Consider the following 23,993-nt stretch of genomic DNA (forward strand, 5'->3'; position numbering starts at 1 on the left):
CCAAAGCTTTCTTTCTTTTTTTTGTTAGAAAAAATACTGTATCAAGTTTGTTTTTCTTGTGATAGAAAAAGAGTTTGATGAATGTGCAAATTTTCAGTGACTGTACAGTAAAGACGTTTGTGCCCAAATCACATGGTCCTGCATTCAGTCCCACCACCAGGAACACTGGGCAAGTGTCTTCTATTGTAGCCTTAGGCCAACCAAAGACTTGTGCATGGATTTGGTAGACAGAAATTGAAAGAAGACTATTGTATATGTGTCTTTGTTTGTTCCTCCCACCATTGCTTAACAACTGATGTTGGTGTGTTTATGTCTCCATAAATTCAGCAAAAGAGGCCGATAGAATAATTACTAGGCTTACAAAGAATAAGTCCTGGGGTCACTTTCTTCAACAAAAAATAAAAACCTTTAAGGTGGTGCTCCAGCATGACCACATTCCAATGACCGAAGCAAGTAAAATAATACCTTTAACACTTTTACTCTGTGTGCGTAAGCAAAAGCACAGTATTGTAGTCACTCGTATTTGTCTGTGTGTTTGCAAAATTACTGGAAAACGTCTGAATGGATTTTCACCAAATTTGGCAGAAATACTCATTGGGTGAGTGGCTCGAAATGATGAACATTTGGTTTGATTATCTTCAAAACTGGAGGACGGATGAATCAAAATGTTTTGACTGCAGATTTTTTGCAAAAGAATTTATGTGCAAGCAGGATATGCATCATTCTGGCATGTTCTCAGCACAAAAATCTATTACTAACACATAAAAGCATGTATTATGTTTATCAAATATTACTTATCTCTCACTGGATGGAGTACTTTTTTGTTGACCATAATATCATGGAACAGTACAGACATACATACATATATATATATCATTTCAACTGACCCTCATCTGCGTGTGTATAGATCATGGTGTACCTATACACATAGACATGTGTGGGTATATACATACATAAATACATAGATATGCGACTTTGTGTGTGTGTGTGTGTGTGTAGTGATAGATCTGAGGTTTCCTTTTTGAGTTGATTTTTAAAAAATTTCACCAGGATATAAATACCTATAATAGTGATACTTAAGAAAAAAACAAAAAAACAAAAACAAATTTCCCAATAAGTAAGTGGTCATATTATTTATATCCTGCAATGACCTACAGTATGTTTGATTTGCCTGCCATCAGTGTAAGACATTGAAAACACTTCTCAATTTTCTACGAAATATTTTATCAAGTCAATTTTTTAAAGTTGTCGAGCTGGCAGAAGCGTTAGCACGCCGGGCGAAATGCTTAGCGGTTTTTCATGTCTTTACATTCTGAGTTCAAATTCTGCTGAGGTCGACTTTGCCTTTCATCCTTTCGGGGTTGATAAATTAAGTACCAGTTGTGTACTGGAGTTAATCTAGTCGATGGGCCCCCTCCCCAAAAATTTCAGGCCTTGTGCCTAGAGTAGAAAACAATATTTTATCAAGTCTACTTTTAGCTGTCATCTACTTAGGCTTCTAATCCACTTTTAGTCAAACACTTACAAAACTTAATTCAGTTTAATTAAAAAGCATGGGTAAGTAATACACTGTAAGCCTCACTATAATTTGCGAAAAATATTTATCTGCACGCAAGGTATGCATTGCCCCTCCAATGCCTTTTTTTCATTTTTTATATAAATTCTATTTTTTTTCTTCCCTGTTTTGTTTGAGCAAGGGTTTAGGGCAACAAATTGACCTGAGAGCCAGCAAGCTCAAAGCCAGATAAAAGAGCCAGTAAGCAAAGGCCAAATGAAAGAGACAGCAAGCAAAATCCAAAGGTTAATCCAGTCTGAAGAATCAATGAGGATAAATCAGTATGAAGAGCCAGTGAGCTCAAGTCAGTATGAAGAGCCAGTGAGCTCAAGACAGTATGAGTTAATAGGCGCAGGTGTGATTGTGTGGTAAGAAGCTTGCTTTCTAACCACATGGTTCTGGGTTCAGTCCCACTGCATGGCACCTTGGGAAAATGTCTTCTACTGTAGCCAAAGCCTTGTAAGTGGATTTGGTAGATGAAAATTGTAAAAAGCCACTTGTGTGTGTGTCTGCTCCTCACTACAGCTTGACAAATGGTGTTGGTGTGTTTAAATCCCCTGTAACTTAGTGGTTCAGCAAAAGAGACCAAGAGAATAACTGCTAGGCTTAAAAAAAAAATTCAAAGCAGTGTTCCAGCATGGCCACAGCCAAATGACTAAAACAGGTAAAGGATAAAAGATAATGTGTTTTACTCTGAGCTAATTTAGCTGATCGATAAGGCCAATAGCATGTTGCACTGTATTACATGCAACACTGAGCTACAAATATAATGAAATGCATTGGAAAACAAAGCTACAATAGTTGATAGTTAAATCCCCAAGAAAAGAGTCAAGGTGTTATTTAATTGACTTGGAATTGAAAAATGCTAAAACACTTGGCAATTTTCTCAAAAGCAATGCTTAATAGAAAGAATGTGAAATAACCAACAAACCAACGCCCATTGAATGCTTTCTTTTTCATACATTTTTTTTTTTGTATTTTTAAATTGTAGTTTTGTGGTATAAAGGAAAACAATTGCATAATTATTTCTAGTAAGAGACAGCCAATAGAATGGGTTCTAATTTTAGAATACATTGTTGTACTCTTTTTAGTGGACATGAGAGAAGAAAAGGGAGAAAAATGAATGATGTTCTAATGTAAAAATGCTATAAATATGGTCAAGAATTTCAGAGTGTATATTTTATACTGATACAGAACTTTCCAGACTGACAGGAGTCAGTGTTGACAATGTTATGAATGGTGGGGATGCTAACTGTTGATGTGTGGGGGTAAAAATAATAATAATAAGAAGAAGAAGAAGGGATGAGGAAAGGAAAAGAAGGTGACAAAGGATACTTTGACTAAAAGATGGCAAAAGAAGGATGGGAAGAAGACAAAAGAAGAAAACAAAAGCAGGGAAAAGATGGAATGAATAATGAAGACAGGAAATGGCAAAAACAGGCAGAATAGGGACAACAGTTGCAAAAACAAAAATATTGGTATCCATTTACAACCAAGTGAACTGAGTCACTAGATTAACAGCACACCACAACAGTGGTAAGATGAGCCAATGCAGAAATCTGTATGTGGTTGCTCAACATGCTAGAAGTAGCAGCCAAATCTCTTTCAAATCACACTTTATCATCTTCAAAAAGGAAGAACTCTTTGAATTATCTTGTCCTACATATCATCATGTCACAAATGGGGTAATCAGGATTAGAATGATTTTCGTTAATAGGTTTATTGCATAGGATCTTTGGAGTAATGTTATTTGACGGAATGGGTAGCCTGGAGATCAAGGAGTCTCCCCAGGTCAAACAAACTATTTCTCCACATTGAGAGGCAACAGTTCTAGTGCTATGGACATGTGATCAGTGTTGAAGGAAAGGCTCACGAGATGGATTCTTCAAGCTGAGCCAACCAGCTGGAGATCTAAGGGCAGACCAAGGATGAGATGGTTGGATGATATCCACAGTCTTAGGTGGTCATGCTTGGGAATCCAGCCAGAAAGTGTCATGACAGCTGCTGCTGATAGGACCCTACAGTGGAAGAGTCTGAGGACTTTATTCCCATGACCTTTCCAGGGCAAAGAATATGGATGGAAGGATGGTTTACTGAGGACTCAGCTAAGGATAAATAACAATACTAAGAACAATAACTATCAGTGACAATGATAAAAAAAACATCTGATCCTTCAGCCAGTCGTTCAACCCTTTATAAACCCAACTATCCATGACTCATCTGGAATAAACTCAGTTATATATTATTATTAGTATTGATATATCCAGGGTGGTAGAATGGCAGAGTCTGAAGCATTAACCCTTTCATTACTGTATTTATTTTGAGATGCTCCATGTTATCTTTCAATTACTTTAAATATAACAAAGAATTTAGTAAAATAACTTATTAAGCTAGTGTTAGGAATATAAATTGTGACTACGGTTTGGTGGAAGATTTTAATTCAGAACTTTTGAAAACAAGACATTTGTACTCAGAGCCAAAGCCAGTTACAATTGGGTGGGTATCGAAAGGGTTAAGAATTGTTTCTCTATTATATATTTTAACCCTTTTTCTTACTATATTTCTGTTGAGATGTTCTGTGTTTCTTTCAATTAATTTTAAATATAACAAAGAATTTAGTACAATAACTTAGTTATCATTAAGCTAGTGTTAGGAACATAAATGTAACTAAGGTTTGGTGGAAGATTTTTATTCAAAACTTATGAAAACAAGACATTTGTACTACAGAGCCAGAAGCAGTTTCTGCTGGGTTGGTAACGAAAGGGTTAAACTAAAGGTCTTGCATTTTGTTATAACCTTTTCCAATTTTCTTATCCTTCCAGGCTCAATGAAATAAGTAGTAACTAAAAAAACAAAACAAAAAAACTGGGATTATCCAATTAAATGCACTCTTTACCTTGAGAGAATTTTTGAATTTGCACAAAGTTAGAAATCATTATTTAAGGTTGTTAGGACCCCAATGGAAGTTTTAACTTCCCTTCAAGAATTGTGAACAAGTCTTCTTTCTCCAAGTGATTGACTGCAACCAGAAATTACAGGAACAAGGAGTAAGTGAACTGAAATGGTTTGAATGGGTATTGAATTCACATTACAGTCTCAGGTTTTTGACACTGCTGTCACCACTCTTCCAATTCTTGTTACTTATACACACTAAACACTATCATTTTATTATTATTATTTTTATATTTTTTACAGCAAAATCCTTTCTTAGAAAATTACTATTTTTAAATCTCATAACATGAGATATTCAGCAACAGTACTTTGTAGTAAAGATTGCTTGCCAACATAACATGGCAGTCCTGATTTAGGACTAATGCTACTGTAATTTAACCCTAGGAAATATCATCTCCAGTTGGCTATATGACACAATCTGTGTCCTTATATTTTTGAACAAGGTAATCTAGCATCCCCACTCAGCTCAAAACAATACCCAGAAATCGTGATATACAGATATTATTTTGAGCTGAGCAGAGATGCTAGATACCCTTGTTCGAAAATGTAAGGACATAGATCGTGTCGTATAGCCAGCTGGAGATATAAGGCTTCATTTCCACACATGTCAGCTTAATTTAATTCGTGGAAGGACACCTGTTGTTACATCCTGTTATTATTATTTTTATTGTATTTGTGTAACATTGTTTATTTCGTCCTTGTTTTTGTATGCATCTGCTGCTTTCTTCCAAGGAATATAATGCTCTTAGCTTAGTTTTTCCTTGGGACTGGCCAGATTGGAGCAATCTTGAGTATAATCAGCCGAAATTGCGAAGATAATCTGGTACTCGACTGAAGAAAGAAAACTCTGAATGACCCATCCTTGTTTTCTTTGTATCGTCTATCTGGATGTTTTGTTGTCCGATTTTGTATTTTATATACATAGCGGCGTACGTACACTTTGGTCTCTTATATATATATATATATATATAATTTTAATCCAAAAGGGAAACAAAAAAACAACAACAACAGGAACAATTACAGTATTATTATTAATATATATATATATATATATATACACACACACACACCTCCTGGAATTTCTAATGTAGTATTATACTTAGAAGAAGGATAGTTATATTAATAAGGTGCTAGACAGCCAGCAAAAGAAAAAAAAGAGAAAGGTTAGCAGTTTGCATGTTATTCCTCCTAACTAGTTGTAATAGAAACTAAAGCACTTAACAATAAACAGACTACCACAGGGTAATATTACTGCTTACTACTGCAAGCAGTGGCAGCTTTGAAAAACTGATAAATGACTTGTTGGTTTTTCTTATGTTGAATTCAATTTCAAGAGAAGCTTAAATCACATCTGCTTCGAAATATGTCAACACCATCACACTCAACTCTCTATACATGATACATTACTGCTTGTCTGAGTGTGTAGCACTGCTTCCAGTTCGTACTGAAATGCTAAGTTATGAGGCCATAAAGAAACCAACACCAATTGTCAAGTATATATATATATATATATATATATATATATATATATATATATATATGATGGGATTCCAGAGTTTCCATCTAACAAACTTTAGTTGGCCTAGGGCTATAGCAGATACTTGCCCAAGTTGCAGTGCAGTGTAACTGAACTTGAAACCAGGTGGTTGCAAAGTGAGCTTCTTAACAACATAGCCATGCCTGCACTTTTTGCTTTGGTAAGCATGGGAAATAACTCTGGATCTGTTTAGTTATATTCTGGCCTCATTAGCAAAACATAGCTTTTCAGCTCTACTTGCCTAAGTAGTAATGAAAGAATTACAAAGTAGATGTACAAGATTGAACACTGGTTGGCATAGAAAAGCAGAAATGTTTAAAGATTAAACAATTTAGAAATGCGATCTTCATGAAAAACAATTGTCATGATAAACATATTTATTGCGTTACAATGCAACTTTAGTGTAATGACTTCTTGGAAAAGTTATATAATTTTTTTCCTCACAATTGTTATCATTATTATTATTTTTTTTCAATTTCTATTGTTGTTTCTTCCAAACTGCTACAACAACAACAAAACAAGATTGTTACTACAATAGTTATTTCTACATTTTTATTGCCCAGATGAACTTAACCATTAATTGTTCTGAGGTCAATAAAATAAAGTATCAGTCAGTTGATTAAATTGGCTTACCTCCAGCGAGGAGAAAAGCTACAATTAACTTCAGCAGGGTTTGAACTCAAACTGAAGATGGACAGATCTATATCACGAAAGACAGTTTAACTCTTGACAATTTACAATATCCAATGGCCTTATTAAGAAATCGTTTATTCAATACATCTGATTCCAGTGTGTAGGTGATTTGGTTAAAATGTAATATAACACAAGAGCACCCTCAAATGCTGACTTCTTGAAGAATGTTCACAGAAAATGAAATTGAATACTTTCATTTATCATATAATCTACTTTTAGACACATACAACTGAACATGACTAAATCTGTGTAAAATAAAGTTGTTAAAAAGTTTATGTAAGGATTCCTTACATATGCTCCACATAAAGTTTGTATTTTAAAACTAAATAAAATAAATTATTATGGAGTCTATCTAATGATTATTTACATAACACAGGTTCTTACATTTCAACTGTTAACCTCCAAACAAATGAGGGTGATACTATGCAGCTGGTTGATCTCCTAGAAATAGCAGTTAAGTAATTCACTATCAGATCACATCCTATCATTTTCAAGAAAGTAGGACACATTGGATAATATAGTTTCCTGACAAAATGTCAGGATGATCATGGTAGCAATTCTATTGATCATAGATTTGCACAGTCAGGACTGACCTGAAGCTAAACAGAAGCCTTTTGCCTTCATAGCAGTATATTAAACACTGATATCATTCATAATAAAAAGTATATAAAATAAATTCTTACAAAGCCATTATAACTACCACCACCACCACCACCACGACCATCATCATTTACCATCCATGTCTCATGCTGGTATGGGTTGGCTGGTTTCTGGATCCAGTGGGTCCAAGGACTGCATTGTCATCTACTGTCTGTTTGGCATGGTTTTTACAACTGGATGTCTTCCATAATGCCAACCACTTTGCAGTGTGTACTGAGTGTTTCTTTTCATGCCACCAGCACCAGTGTGGTTGCCATGCAACTTGAAAGATGACACACGCTGAGTGAGGGGTGGGAACTTAAAGATCATAAAATAAGGAGTGAGTGACAAGTATGAGAGAAAAGGGCCAGAGCAGAACGGGTTTTTGGCCAGAGAGGAGTAGCATGACTAGAGTCTATCTAACAATTTCTTACAGAAGCCTAAAACTCCAGATATAAATATTTCGCATTCATAACAGTCTTACCGTATCAAAGTTTTCATATTTCAAAGCTATTTTGTTAAAGAATTTATCAATTAATCTCTTAGATATGCCTCAGACTTAAATGTGTAGATACTTTCACACCCTAAAAACTAAACGAGTAAAGATGCATTGGATAATATAGTCTTAGGTAATCTTGCTTGTCCAGCCAAATGGATGCTGATCATGGCTTCACTTATGAAGGGGTCTCAGAAGGGAAGACAACTTTACTTTTTGTCAGTTCCTTACGACTTTGGAATTGTTGTCTGATTGAGTCTCTTACAAGTTTACAGTACAGCCCCCCCCCCATATTTCCAAGAAGGTTGGTGTATATTAATCAATTAATTAAATGTTAATCTAGATGTTACTATATTCATACTGAGACAGATGGAAATTAAAATTAAAACCCCAGTAAGACCTTAAAATACAGCTGGAGGTAGAATCTAAGTAGTGTCAAGAATTTAGTTTGGCACTCAATCAATTACTGTCTTTTCACCACCAGCAACACCACCATGGTGCTGCTGCTGCTGATGATGATGGCGGTGGCATAGGAAAAAGAAAGTTTTTGGTGGGCGTTTCTAAGAATCAAAAATTAAATCCAAGAACTTGCCAGCTGCACTTCCTTGCTTTTCATACAATGACCTAGTTTGTTATATATTTAGAAAAAACATACTTGTGTGTGTGTGTGTACATACATATATATACACACACACACATACATATTTATGCATGCAAGTATGTGTATGTGGGACATAATAGAAATTAACAATGTTGTAAAAAAATAAATTTGCACTCTCATGGGTGTATATTACAGAATTAAAGGGTGTTCTTTTTGTTGCTTATCCTCAGGTTAACTAAGACTGAGCAGAGCCAGGAGTTTTTACATGGACATTGTATATACCAAAGACAACATTGTTTAAAGTGTCTGCCTCCTCTCTTAAGACAGTAGGGTGTAATTTGAGGGAGGCTTGCCAAATATTGCTAAAACAGATTTTCCATGTTAGTTAAAAGTTAGATGATAATTTTAACAGGGATAAATAGATGCACCTACTCACCTAAGAAAGGTAAAAGAAAAAAAAACCAACTATAATCTAAAATGTAAATAATTCTAATTTTTAGCACAAGGCCAGGAATTTTAAAGGGAGTGTGAAGTCAATCACATCAATTCAAATGTATATGAATAAAGAAGGAAAAACCTGTTTAATCATAGAAATTGCAGGTTCTGATGATGACAGAGTATGAGAAAGAGAAGACAAGCGAGACATGATTTGAAATGGGAAATTAAAATACTGGGTTCGTTGAAGAAGTTGAGTGTTATATATATGTTTTTATTTGAGCTCTGGGTACAATAAGTATGAAGGTCACAAACTAAATTGAAAAGACAGAGGTAAATGTGAAGGTAGAGCAATCTACAGAGAACAGTGCTGCTTGGAACTGCACAAACCATCCACAGAATTCTTGAAATCTAAATGAAGAATATAACCCTCAGTCCAGTGATTACAGATAGAGGATACTTTGTCACAGTCTCCAGCACAGTTGCTGTGTTGTACAAGATAAAATATTAATCATAATGATTGTATTACTTTGTCACAAAATCACAGACAAGGGGTGTATTACAAGAGTAATTTATAAATACTGGGGAGTCTCCACAGAATCAATTACATTAATAAAAAGAATCCAGCATAGAAAACTAAGGCATGTAAAAAAAAAGGCGGGGGGGGGCTGTGTAAGGACCAATCAAGGAGCTACTCACATTAAGGGTTATACTACCAAGAGCAAGTTGCCCCTTCCAAATGTGTTCTCTGAGACATGGCATATGCTGAGAGTAAACCAATTCACCTGAACTGTTCTCAACACTTATCCACCTTTCAGCAAATCACTTCTCTATTGGTGCCAACATAAAAAGCACCCAATACATTCTGTGAAGTGGTTGACATTAGGAAGAGCATCCACCCATAGAAACCTTGTGAAAACAGACAATTAGAGCTTGGTGCAGCTCTCCATCTTGCCAGCTCCTGTCAAACCATCTAACCCAAGCCAGCATGGAAAAACAGGTGTTAAATGATGATGATGATGATGATTTATAATAACAGTAATAATATAATATTTATAACGATAATTTCAAACAGAAACACATGACTACAAGTTTTTAGTGAGAGCTACATTATCAACATCATCATTTTACATCCATCTTTTCATGGTACAATACCAATGCATTCATTACGGAACATAAATTACTTTTATTATTTTGGCAAGTGATCCAGCCATTTACAACATATCTGTGACCGTTAACCATGTAATTAACTCATAAATACATCTGTTAGAGCACCGGACTGAGACTCCTTGTTGTCTGGTGAAAACGGTATCTTTGGTAACGCTTATGAAAATCATTTAAAAGAACAATATATATATATATATATATTTCTATAGAACACAGCATAATTCAGAATACCCAGGACATGTGTAATGTGGACAACTCTGCAGTTATTTCTTTGAAAGCTTTTAGCTGCAAAGACTGAAATGATGTAAAAGCATCGTTTTGTTTTTGAATGTATTTCACTAGAATTTATTATATGCTTACAAAGGTAGATAGACATCAACAGCTAGCAAGCCATGCTACTCCAGACCGATGATGAGCAATGACTCAGAAACTAGTCTCTGGATGCTGGCTTAGATGGGTGGAGGTGCTTATCTCCCCCTTTGTAAACATAAGGGTTAGGATTAAGGTTAAGGTTAGGAAATGTATCAAGGCTGACAGGAAGCGGTGCTGCTTCCTAGGGCTAAATAGCAGTAGTATTATTCCCTTTCATGGGACTGTCATATTAAGTCGACAGCACACCACCACTTTATACTACTGTATAAATCTCTCTGAGAGATTTAGAAATGTATTATTTCTATTTAAGAATCATTTTATAGATCTGTTTTGGAATAATTGTCAGTTATCAAATTTCTGGTTGCACCATAAATATAAGGAATTCCAACCACGTTTTGTGGTTCACTACCTCCACAGCTTCTTTATAGGATCCCGTGCCTAAAGACATCATCAGGAGGAACCATGTCCGGTTTCGGCCCCAATTCCTCTACCGTTTTTGATGTGGCTGGGCACTCCCTTTCAGAGAAGAAGGGGAGGAAGAAGAAGAAGAAGAAAGAAAGAATTCAGGAAGTCAGGTCTGATGATGACAATGGAAGTAAATGAGATGCTCTGCTTGAAAACACCCCACTAACCCATGCACTTGTTCATTTAAGCAGAGATTTGAAAATCCTTCCCAGCATTTTCCTTATTCTTTTATATGAGATTGTTTTTAGATTTCTATGTTTGGAATAGATGTAGGTGTGAATATGTGATAAGAAGTTTGCTTTCCACCATGACTCAAGGTTGAGTCCCACTCTGTAGCATCTTAGGCAGGTACCTTCTGTTATAAACCACGATATAAACCAGGGGTTCCCAACCCTTTTATTTAAATGGGTTTCCCTATGGACACCTTTTAATATGCCTATCCTTGTGTGTGTGTAAAAAGCACCATTTGAGTGTGGTCGATGCCAGTGCCACCTGACTAGCTCCCGTGCCGGTGGCATGTAAAAAGCACCATTCAAGTGTGGTTGTTGCCAGTGTTGCCTGACTGGCCCTTATGCCGGTGGCACGTAAAAAGCATCCACTACATTCTCGGAGTGGTTGGCATTAGGAAGGGCATCCAGCTGTAGAAACCTTGCCAGATCAGACTGGAGCTTGGTGCAGCCTTCTGGCTTGCCGGCCCTCAGTCAAACCGTCCAACCTATGCCAGCATGGAAAGCGGACGTTAAACGAAGACGATATATAAATCATCATCATCATCGTTTAATGTCTACTTTCCATGCTAGCATAAATACATTTATCAATTTGTGTTGCACAATTCCTGATGTGAAAGCATGTGTTGAAACAGATACTGTTGTATATTGGGATGGTCATTTAAAAAATTTTGTTTCTTTGCTGAATAAACACATGCTCTACATATTTGTTCTCCACTTGTTTATTTCTGTTCTTATTCTCACTTATGTCCATTGTCCCGAAATCTTTTGTCACACATCTGTGACCTCTCCAGTGACACTTTCTGTCCTCGTGTATGCTCTTGCTCCACTTACTACATTCTGCTCTTCAATGATATGTATTCTTATGTGCACATGCACTTGAATCCATGTGTGTCTATATATATACATATATATATATATATATATGAAATTTTGAATTTAGTTCATGAACCCCCAGTACTACCTATGCAGACTAACCATAGCCTGGAGTGGATTTACAAGAAAATCCACTTTTTTTAAATCTAAATATTTATGTACAGAAATAGGCTCTTATTGATCAGAGTTTTATATATACTGTTGTCGATGCTGCATTTTAAAAGTCAAAAGTAATTTCCTAGGCCTTTTTTAAATTTCCCAATGTCTTCCAGTGAGTCTGTTACAACCAGTATACCACACAAATACCATATAAATTGGCACCATTTTATTCTCTATTTTAACAATATAGAACAATATGATATTACGCCCTAAGGGAGAACCCATGGTTACTCCATTTTTTGTTTATATAATTTACTTAGTGGACAGCGAAAGATGCACAATACACTTATAAGTTCTTCAATGTTAGCAGGTATCACGGGTAGCTTTGCTCATAGGCATTTCTAGATATCTTAGAAAAGAAAACCAACAAAGGAAAGCAAAAAAAAAAAAACAACAACACCTTAGATGGTAATGTATCTCTCAAAGAAATGGAAAAATTATCCAAATATAAAGATCTGGATGAAGAGAAAAGCAGAATGTGGGAACTGGAGAAAGATGCATAATTAAGAAGTGCCTTGGGAAATACATTACCACAACACCAAGAGTTATGAACACATGCAAGATGCAAAAAATAGAACTGGTATGTGCTGCACAAACATTGCATAGAGTACTCTCAGTATAATAGGAAATAAACAAAACTGAAAAACAATTATCCAAGGCCCACAGAGCTGCACTTAGTAATGCAGTGAAAGCAGGCAGCACTACTACTACTACTACTACTACAACTACAACAACAAAAACTAATAATAATAATAATAATAATAATAATAATAATAATAATAATAATAATAATAATGATGATAATGATGATTCCAATAACTGTTTCAAATTTTGGTACAAGACGAGGAATTTTGAAGGAAGGATTAAGGTTGATTATATCGACCCCAGTCCCTAACTGTTACTTTATCTGAGTGACCCTGAAAGGATAAGAGGCAAAAATGACCTCAGCAAGATTTGAACTCAGTATGTCAAGTGATGGAATAAATGCGTCAAAGTAAGTTTTCCAATGCTCCAATGATTTTGTCAGCTAACAGTCTTAATAATAATAATAATAATAATAATAATAACCACCACAAAATTATTAACATTCTTTTTCTTACAATGTCATGTGTTGTGTAGGTCTTTCAAACAACAGGTTGCTACTTAGCTCACTCTTTTCACATATATAGGTGTGTGTGTGTGTGTGCGTGCGTGCATAAATATACATATTTCATGAGGAAATCAGACCATCTTCCTCACAGCTTCCACTTTCATGACTCACCTACTTGAACGAAATCACATGCCACTTTCCCACTCACAACACATTGTCCATTTTCATTGCTAGCCCAAACAATCACAGGCATCTCTCACGTATACAATTGTTGATGGCTTTCATGCCTAGCCATTCTATTTGATTACTTGTGTGTGCTCCATCCATTGTGCACGGTAGCATTCCACATCATAAATATAATACTTATTTCATTTCTATCCACATCACTCACATTCAGTACTCAAGTTTCAACCACCAAGCAGGAACACATTCTCATACTGCATCTGTACACAAACATTTCACAAGAGAACCTCTATGCAGCAGCTCAATCTGCTGAAAATAGCAACTCTGTCTTAAAATAAGATCACCCTATGTAACTGTTGTAGTGAAATGTTACACCCCTTTCCACATGGCAAAGTGGTATGAACCAGCCATTATAAAGTCAGAGGTCAGTCAGTGATGGTAGAGTCGTTGTATGAGTTTCTCAGTTGGAGCCAGTGTCAGTTACATGTGATATACGAGTTCGAGTTAATGTCAAGGTAGACATTTCACAGTCATTGCCTTGTGGAGCTATCAGCAATAGCATGATAGACAGTTCAAAGATAATTGATGCGGAATATCACCAAAACATAATAGTGATGACAAGAATATACAGTGCTGATGACAACATACAAGTGGATGAGGATCCATTATTATAACAGTAACATAGTCTTAGATTCTAGAGTATGTCATGCTAGGAACATTTTGGTTGTAGATTTGATTGATTAGGGTTGACTGGGGTGGGGAGTTAGTATCACTGATATACTTTGCACCAGAAAGAACCATTTTTTGCCAAAATGGAGGTGCATGGTTTAGTGGTTAGGGTGTTGGACTTTCTTTTGCTAGATTGTGGGTGTGATTCTTGAACTGGGTGGCACATTGCATTCTTGTGCAAAACACTTCATTTCACGTTGTGCACTCAGCTGGTTAAAATGAATAACCGAGACAGACTGGTGTTCCATTCAATGAAGAATATAAACACATCAGAGAAACCACCCCTATGTTCCTTAACACAAGCACTTAGGCACCCTACTTTGAGTAGCCATGACTGAGATGCATCTCACCACAATACCCCAGGAATATCTAGCCACCATTAACTTGGGTAGATTCTGAATTTCATGTTGTATGCTTCTAGCAATAGCATCAATGTAGCTAAGTGGTTTCCATCCTTGATCAGGGTGCAGAACCTCTGTAACATCCAATATGACCAAATGCTGAGCATGACAGTAGCTGGTCAGCAAAGTTCACCCTGCATTGAATAACAATAGTAGTGATGGGTGTAATGTGTCCATTATTTTCTTCTTTGGTCTCATGGCTATACAAAGAGATGTCTTGAACCCTCACAAGAAGGCTGCCGTATATAACATCAAAATGATTTTGAAACTCCTTCTTCATATTGAAGATTTTGGTTTTGTAGATAAGAATGTTCTCTACATGTGCTCCTGAAGGCCAGCCTTAGAAAAGTACTATTTGTAAATCTCACAAGAGATATTCAGCAACAGTACTTTGCAGTAAAGATTGTTTTTAGTAATTTTCTAATTTATAGATCAGTGACTAGTTGTCACTTTGAAAACTATATATTTCGAACAGGAATGTTGGCAGTGCCACCTCTAGCTGAACAATTATTCTGTGCTGATGAAGGGAAATAACCTGGAAATTGCTATACACAGATATTGTTTTGAGCTGAGTGGGGTGCTAGATTCCCTTGTTCGAAAATCTAAGGACATAGATAGTATCGTATAGCCAGCTGGAGACGATGTTTCCTGGGGCTAAATTACAGCAACATTCGTCTTAAAACCAGGACTGCCATGTTATGTTGGCAAGCAATCTTTACTCCCAAAGCCAGCCTTGTTAACTTTATATACTTGAAGCTCAGTACAAGTACCACAGACTTGTCTCTTGCATAGCATAAAGACTGTCTTACTGTCACCAACGCCAGACCCAAGATACTTGAACTTAGAGACTTCCCTGAGTCATGTGCCATCACAAGCACAAATTAGCAGGTGGCGTTTCATCCTCATTGATACTCTTATATTTAGTATCCTTTCTGCTCATAAATACAAATATATAAACATTCGTACAAGTACTGGGGTGCATATAATTAAGTAACTCCTAAGTTTCCCTATCTTGTGCCTATATAAATTGTGTGTGTGAATAAAATGTCCCCCATTTTTTATACAGTCTTTAAATAAGCAACTAGAAAAGAGGCAATGACGAAAGACCAAGACTTCTGGAGATATGCTGTGACTGCGAAGACCTGACAAATGAAGTGAGTTCATGGCTCGCAGGACGGCCTGCTGTGCTTATTTTGGATTGTAGGGTGACCTGCTGTTCTTGAGGAGAAGTACATCAACATCAAAATAAAAATCAAATGGAAATTATAGCTGTGATACCAGTGTTGGTGGCATGTAAAAAGCACCATCTGAACATGGCCAATGCCAGTGCATCCTTGACTGGTGACCGTGCTGGTGGCACATAAAAAGCACCAACCAATCGTGGCTGTTGCCAGCCTCCTCTGGCCCCTGTGCCGGTGGCACGTAGAAAGTACCCACTACACTCACAGAGTGGTTGGCATTAGTAAGGGCATCCAGCTGTAGAAACACTGCCAGATCAGACTGGAGCCTGGTGCAGCCTCCTGGCTTCCCAGACCCCAGTCGAACCGTCCAACCCGTGCTAGCATGGAAAACGGATGTTAAACGATGATGATGATGAAATGTCTGAAACACAAACCCTGTGAGGTGGGTTAGCTGTTGCAGTAAGTATCTTTGGCCATTCTCCATGGCAACACCTTTGCAATCAATGTCCACAAGGCATGGCTGAACCCACCATTTGATGTGGGGCGCATAACCTGTTACCCCCTCTTCCCTTACCCCCATTCCTTTTACTTTTTCTTTGTCTCTTTAGTAAGGTAGTCATGTTGTAAATAAAATGGGGTTCTTCTACTAGAAGCTATCAAACAGTTTACTTTAAGGGCCATTCATATATTTTAATAATGCACCTGAATAGTATAGTAGAAACAAGATATATTACAACTTGTTTGTAGAGAAGAGAACAAAGGAAATGACCACTTGAACTTTGAGCAACACCTTTAACTCTCTTTAGGGTCATAGGGTTTAAGGTGAAGCAAGGATAAGTATTTTAACCCTTCAACATTATTTCAATGATGTGTTTGTATATGACATTGTAGGGTAAGTGTTAGAGTCTTTATATGGCCAGTTTCAATATAAAATGGAGCATTTTTACAATGACATTGTTGGATATGTATGAGAGGCCAGATCTGGTCAGTTTCAACATAAAACAGAATATTTTGGGCCAGATATGGCCAGTTTAAACCTTTAGCATTTAAACTAGACCTATCCAGCCTAAATATTCTACCCATAATTGTTGATCATCGTCATCATCGTTTAACGTCCACTTTCCATGCTGGCATGGGTTGGACGGTTTGACTGAGGGCTGGTGAGCCAGAAGGCTGCACCAGTCTCCAATCTGATCTGGTAAAGTTTCTACAGCTGGATGCCCTTCCTAATGCCAACCACTCCAAGAGTGTAGTGGGTGCTTTTACATGCCAGTCAGGCGGCACTGGCATCAGCCACGCTCAAATTGTGCTTTTTATGTGCCACCTGCACAGGCAACGACCACACTCAAATGGTGCTTTATTTTATGTGCCACCAGCATGGGAGCTAGTCAGTGGCCCTGGCAATGATCATGCTCAAATGGTGCTTTAATCAGGCTGTACTGATTGACCAGGCTACTGAATGTCATTATACACTGCTGGTCACAATGCCACTTCACATCATTTTAGCTTCCGAATGATGTCACTCCTTTGACTTGGCAAGAAGGCCAACATTCTCATTTACAGCTGAGTAGAGTGGAACAACATGAAATAAAGTGTTTTACTCAAGAACACAACTCACAGCTGGCCTGAGAGTTGAAACTACACTCTCACAGTTATGAATGTAACACACTTAACCAACAGACCATGCGTCTTCACTTATTGTATATATTGAAGTATAATAAACACTTTTCTTACAGAGTTTTAAATCCCAAAATTTAGTGTGTGCACTATACACAAAGTTACCTATTTTCCAGTTCAATGTGTTTGGCCATATTTGGGATGGCATAACTGAAACTAGGTTATATTTATACTCCATGCTAACAGATGTGTAACAAAGGGTTATTATTCAGGTCACTGCCTGGAATCAAACTCGGAATCTTGGGGTTAGTAGCCCGCACTCTTAACCACTACGCCATATGTCCGTGGGCAATTAGGAGTGAATTTTAGGGCTTATAAATCTAATATTTTAAAGAAGGATAGGAAACTATTAGATTTATAAGCCCTAAATTCACTCCAAAATTGCCCACGGGTATATGGCGTAGTGGTTAAGAGCGCAGGCTACTAACCCCAAGATTCCAAGTTTGATTTCAGGCAGTGACCTGAATAATAATAATAATAATAATAATAATAATAATAATAATATGGAAAAATACCATAGAAATGAGAATCCAGGTTCGAAATTTCTCCAAGACACCTGATGAAGGCTGGAGGGTATATCAGCCAAAACTTGTTAACAAACAAGATGAGGACAAATATCCATCAAATGTAAATAATGTACATAATTACTCATCTCTTAAATATAGAACTGAAAGGGTTTGAATTGCATAGGCTTGAATGAAATGAAGCCACAATGTTTCACTGGACGTGCAGTGTCAGTATGCAAGTCTTGAGAGAAAAGTTGGACATAAGAGGCATCAGATGTGGTGTGCAAGAATGCATACGCTGTGCCATGTATGCATATAAATGAGGACAGCTGTGTAAAGAAGTGCTAATCTCTAAGTGTGGAGTGAAACTGTGGAAAAGGTTGACCCAGGAAGACATGGGATGAGGTGGTGAAGCATGATCTTTGAACATTGGGCTTCACAGATGCAATGACAAGTGACTAAGACCTTTGATGGTATGCTGTGCTTGAGAAGATCCATCAAACCAAGTGAAATCATAGTTATGGCTGATGCCAGTGTCACATAAAAGCACCTGTGCCAGTGGCATAAAATCACCCATTACACTCAGACTGGAACGCTGTGCAGTTCTTTGGCTTACCAGTTCCAGTCAAACCGTCCAACTCATGCCAGCATGAAAAGCAGATACTAAATGATGATGATAGAAACACATTTTGCAATAACAGTGATAATACATTAAACCATCACTGGTTTAACATCCACTTTTCTATGCTTGCATGGGTCAGATGGAGTCTTTTGAGGCAGATTTTTCTATAAACCCTTTACCGTTTTCAAGAAAGGCAATATTTCCCTATGGCCACACGTATCTCTGTAGAGTATTGGAAATCAATGATATTCCTTTACAGAAATCACATCAGTGTACACACACGCATGCACACACACACACACACACACTTATCTGTCTATCTAGTAAGCTAGCTTGCTGGATAGAAATACATACATATGTTGGGCTTCTTTTAGTTTCTATCTGCCGCATCTATATACAAGTCATTGGTTAGCCTAGGGTTATAGAAGAAGACATCTGCTCTAAGTGTTATGTAATGAGACTGAACCTGAAACAATGAGATTGGGAAGCCAACTTCTTAGCCACACAGCCACACCTGCACCTATTTATTACATATGCATCATATTTCATGAGTGTACCTACATCAGAGGTAGAATCTATCAAGGTGGTTTCTTAGTTTACTAACAAATCAAAATAATTCAGAAGTAAAACCTAAAAAGTAAAACAGAAACAATGAAAGGATGAAATGTACTAAGATTCAGTTTATATGCAGTTATATACATTAGTTTGTAGTTGGATGTGGTACTAATAAGACAGCAATAACTCTTGAAATATGCATATACACCCATTATCTATAAAGCACAGTGGGTGTATGGTAAGAAGCTTGCTTCCTAACCACATGGTTCCAGGTTCATTCCCATGTTGTGACACCTTGGGCAAATGTCTTTTACTACAGTATTGAACCAATCAAAGCTTTGGGAGTGGATTTGGTAGACAGAAACTTAAGGAAGCCCATTGTGTGTGTGTTTGTCTGTTCTCCACCATTGCATGACTATGGATGTTGGTGTGTTTATGTCCCCATAACTTAGCACTTTGGCAAAAAGAGATTAATAGAGTGAGTACCAAGCTTAAAAAAACCAAAGTACTGGGGTTGATTCTTTCGACTAAAAATTTTTCAAGACAGTGGCCACAGTCTAATGACTGAAACAAGTAAGAGATAAAAGATAGTAAACTGCCCCTAGAATACATACTTCTGAAAATTTTGTGTTTCAAAAACCCCCTAATTTAACATCACCTTCTGGCACATGGTTCTAGACCCCACTTCTTTCACTGTTCATGTTGATGGCATTGTTTATTACAGGTCAGTCCTAAACAAGCAATAACTCTATCATCAAAAACATTCCTGACATGACCAATATGTTTCTTGTTGTGTATCCATGATTACATTATCCACAACTGTCTTCCTCTTTTTAAGGTGATAGTGCATGATTGGAGGAAATTTGGCTGCTATTTCTGACAGGAAGTGTAATCACATAAAGGCTCTGCATTTTTCCTGAAGCTGGACATTTGCCACATGAATCACACCAGTCAGGGATGACCCACCTCTCCTCCTTCAACATAAAACAAAAATACACACAATCGTGTTTATTTTCTTTGTTGACTGCACATTCCTCTCTTACTTCATGGATGAATGGTCAAGTTTTTTTGTTTACAAAAAAAATATGTATGTAACTGTAGAATATTTGTGGCTGAATAGTCAGAGGTTAAATTGATAGATCTGATCACAACTTTTCTATTATGTCTCTAGACAAGGAAGATAATCCAATTTCATTCAGCATGTCTAACCAAGAGCAAGGTGTCACTCATATTTCAAATTTCGACTGTTTACAAAATAACTGCTTTCACATTATGCAACAAATCTTTTAAGCTTTTACTGAGTTTTTTTTTTGTTTCTCCCAGTTATTGGACAGTATCTATGGTGGATCACTATCGTCAAGGCTTTTGCACCAATTATATTGCACCACACCCTACTTTTATCAATTTTCTAATGAGAAAAAGGCAAGCTCAACTTATAAAGTAACAAAACAACTCCTGACTAAAGTATCACAATATATGTGTTTGTGGCACCAATTTTACTATTCCATGTCAACAGGCGTGTGTGTGTGTGTGTGTATGTGTGTGTTAGTCATGTGATGAGCTTCTGCATAGTTTCCATCAACGTTTCCACTCAGGTGGGTCAGGTTGATCCAAGGCTATGGTAGAAAACATTTGTTGCCAAAGGTATACAGTGGGATGGAACCTGGGCCGTGTAGTTGCCAAACGAGCTTCTTAACCATACAGCTGTACCTACATCCATCTGTGATTGGAGAAAATACAGTAAATAAGTAAAGATAAAGCAACTCCAGCCATGTCCTCCTAACTCAGAACAAATGGATGAAAAAGAAGAAAGGCATTCAGACATAATAACGTCATTTAGAAACATTGAGAGACATGAAATAATTTGTTTTTAATGATGGAACTCGAAGTAGATAAAGCTATAATAAAATGTAAGTATTGGTCAGTTTTTGGTTTCTTCTATCCAAAGGACATTTTAACCAAATATTTACACTCTATTATTTATAGCATTATCTGCTTCGAGCTCCACAATTAAAAGCAAATTAATTCAGATAGGTATTTGTTTCTCTCTCAGAGATTTAGAAGGAAATATATAAATACCTTAGCCACGGATTCATTGTAAGAGCGGCAAGACTTCTGCGAGGGGTACAATAGCTTCCTTAACGGCTTCGGAATCACTGTGTGTCGCAGTTTGCGTCGATTGTTCAGTCGACGACAGTGCTTACAGAACTTGCAGTGGTTCATTTGTGCTAGCAGTTAAGGGAGTGGAAGGGTCTCTCAAATCAAAACATAAAACACGAAAATAAATAAGAAAAACAACAAAACTAAAAAGAAACTAACAAAAAAAAAAAGACTCAGAAATTACTGAAAACTTTCACTGGAGATGGGCAAAGGGTGTAATTATTATCAACATTATCATTATCATCATTCTGATTATAATAATTATTATTAAGGAATTTTTTCTTGCTTTCTAATAATTTACTTACAGGTAATTCTTTGAATGCTGTAATAACTCGTCTGTTTATAAAGAACATACGACTCTTACATCTGTTTATTCCACGAATTGAGCGTACAGTTCTTAATCCAAAAGGCATAATCCGAATGGCACAAAAAATTGCAGAATGACAGGGGGAGGGAATGTGAGAATAAGGAATGGTAGGAAGGAGCAAGGATTTTGAAGATATTCCAACAGAAAATGTCGCAACAAAGCACATAAATGTTTATTACAAGTCTCCTTGGATGTTTTGCTTTGTAGTCATATGTTGCAGTTGTTGGGGCCGTTATTGGGCTTTTCCAAAACACAATTTCTTGTTTTTCTTTTTTCTTTTCCTTTAAAAGTGAAATGTTGTTGCTCTTGGACTTCCAGATGCAGTCTGAAATTTGTTGACATGTGTGTGTGTGTGATGGCAGTAAATTGGACTTTCGTTTTGTTGCTCTTTAAACTGTAATCTCTAGAGTCGATGAAACTTCCACACATACAACAAGAACAACAAAAATAATGATTGTAATTTTCACACAGAGACTGAATATTTTGTTTGTTTGAGGTTTTTGTATTTTGTTTATAATAATTTATGTGTATCTGTTTTAGAGAGACAAACAGACAGACAAGGAAATACAGAGAAAGATTCACAATTTTTTTTTTTCCTATTTTATTCTTTTAGAATTTAACACTTATATCCAATATATTCTCTCTCTGTATGTACGTATATGCATGTGGTGTGTGTGCGTTTCCTATTATACATTTTTTTACTAAGTATTTATTTTCCAGCTGTAATTTTTGAAATTATTGTTTCGCTGTTATTTTTAGATAAAATTTTGCTCTCAATGTGTATGTCTGTGTGTGAGTGTGTCAGAGAGTGCGTCTATGTATTGATAATAACTAGAACTAAGGATTTTATATGTGTGTGTGAGTGTGTGAATGCAAAATGGTCAAAATTTTAGTTTTCCTTTAGTAACTTTTATTGCTACAAATTGCATGCATTAGACTTTACAAGAGAGAAAGAGAGGGAGGGAGGGAGAGAGAGGTTGAGAGAAAAATATTCTGACACAGATATTTCAGTTTCTTTTCTAGACACTTATTCCACTTAAGGAACCACTTCTAAAGACAAACAGATATTAACAATGATATTATCACTGTCACTGAGGATGATGACGATGATGATGATGAAACAAAAAACTGTAGGTTGGTTTTTCTCTTTCTTTATGTGTGTGTGTGTGTGTGTGTGTGTGTTAACAAGAGAGCAAATATGGATTGAAAGGTTAGTGTTAGTTTGGAACAAGTTTGATAGGGTCAGCAGACATCAATATAAGAGGTGATCAACTCTTAGAAAAGGTGGGAGAAGAGAGAGAGGGAAATAAAGTGCTTTTTAAAAAGTAGAATATGAACAAAAAATAAAGTTAAAAAGAAAAGAATAACTAAAATAAAATTGTCAGATCAGCCTCAACAAGATAGAAAATAGATTAATAAATAAAGAGGAGACAGAGTATCCGTGATCAGGTCTTAAATATACGATAAAAGTGTTTGATATATAGCTATGTAAATACTACTGAAAAGTAACAAAAGGGAACTGGCTAATAGTACATGTGTCTTCTGAATAACCAATATGACTCTACCATGATGTAAATATACAAATCTAATTTGTTTGTTTTTCGAATTTTAAGCTACAGAAAATAAATTAAATTATCAAAGAAAAGTGCCAAATAAGTAAATTTCTGGTATTTTTTAATGCAAACATCCTAATATAAATGTCAAGATTATAGATAAACTTATTCCCAATACAATAAATCTAATCATATACGTGTGTGTGTGTAGGTAGAGGAAGAGGCTTATTATAAAAAGACAGAAAGAGAAAATTGTTCAAATTAGCAGTTCAATGAATAATGATACCTAACTGGTCACATAAGAAAGGCAAGCAGCTTGTTCAGGTTTTAAAACTCACTTAATGTATTTTATGTAGAGAAGCAATGATGCATGTGACACATTAAAAATGGTAGGTTAGTGAATTTCTAATATAATGAACTTATGCTATGTTTTTTTTTCACAATTTCTGGCTAAATATATTATATGTAAAGGTTCAGGCATGGCTGTGTGGTCAAGTAGATCACTTTGCGACCATGTGGTTTTGGGTTCAGTCCCACTACATGACACATCTTGGACAAATGTCTTCTGCTATATCCCTAGGCCAACCTATAGTTTTGTGAGAGAATTGCGTAGATGGAAACTGTGCAGAAGCTCGTCATATGTGTGTAGGGGATCTTGCTGTAGAAACCATGCCACGACAGAAAATGGAACTTGGTGCTGCTCCTGGCCTTGCCAGCTCTGGTCAAGTCATCCAACCCATGCCAGCATAGAAAACAAACGTTAAAAGATGATGATGATGCATTTGTCTTTGTGCT

General features: G+C 36.4%; 1 protein-coding gene across 5 annotated transcripts in view; it reads right to left on the reverse strand.

Moving 5' to 3' along the window:
• Positions 1-23,993, reverse strand: part of LOC115216322 (nostrin) — a 389,446-nt gene that overhangs the window by 220,106 nt on the left and 145,347 nt on the right. The window contains exon 1 of one of the 5 annotated variants that reach the window (XM_029785533.2): positions 21,584-22,118. The exons of 3 other annotated variants lie outside the window; for them this stretch is intronic. In XM_029785533.2, the coding sequence (XP_029641393.1) occupies positions 21,584-21,811 (228 nt within the window). In that variant the 5' untranslated portion in view covers positions 21,812-22,118. Of the gene's footprint in view, positions 1-21,197; positions 21,393-21,583; positions 22,119-23,993 lie in introns of those variants that run through there. One more of the 5 variants, XM_029785535.2, reaches the window with a different exon arrangement.

Source organism: Octopus sinensis, linkage group LG10, assembly GCF_006345805.1.
Source record: "Octopus sinensis linkage group LG10, ASM634580v1, whole genome shotgun sequence".
Lineage (NCBI taxonomy): Eukaryota > Metazoa > Mollusca > Cephalopoda > Octopoda > Octopodidae > Octopus > Octopus sinensis.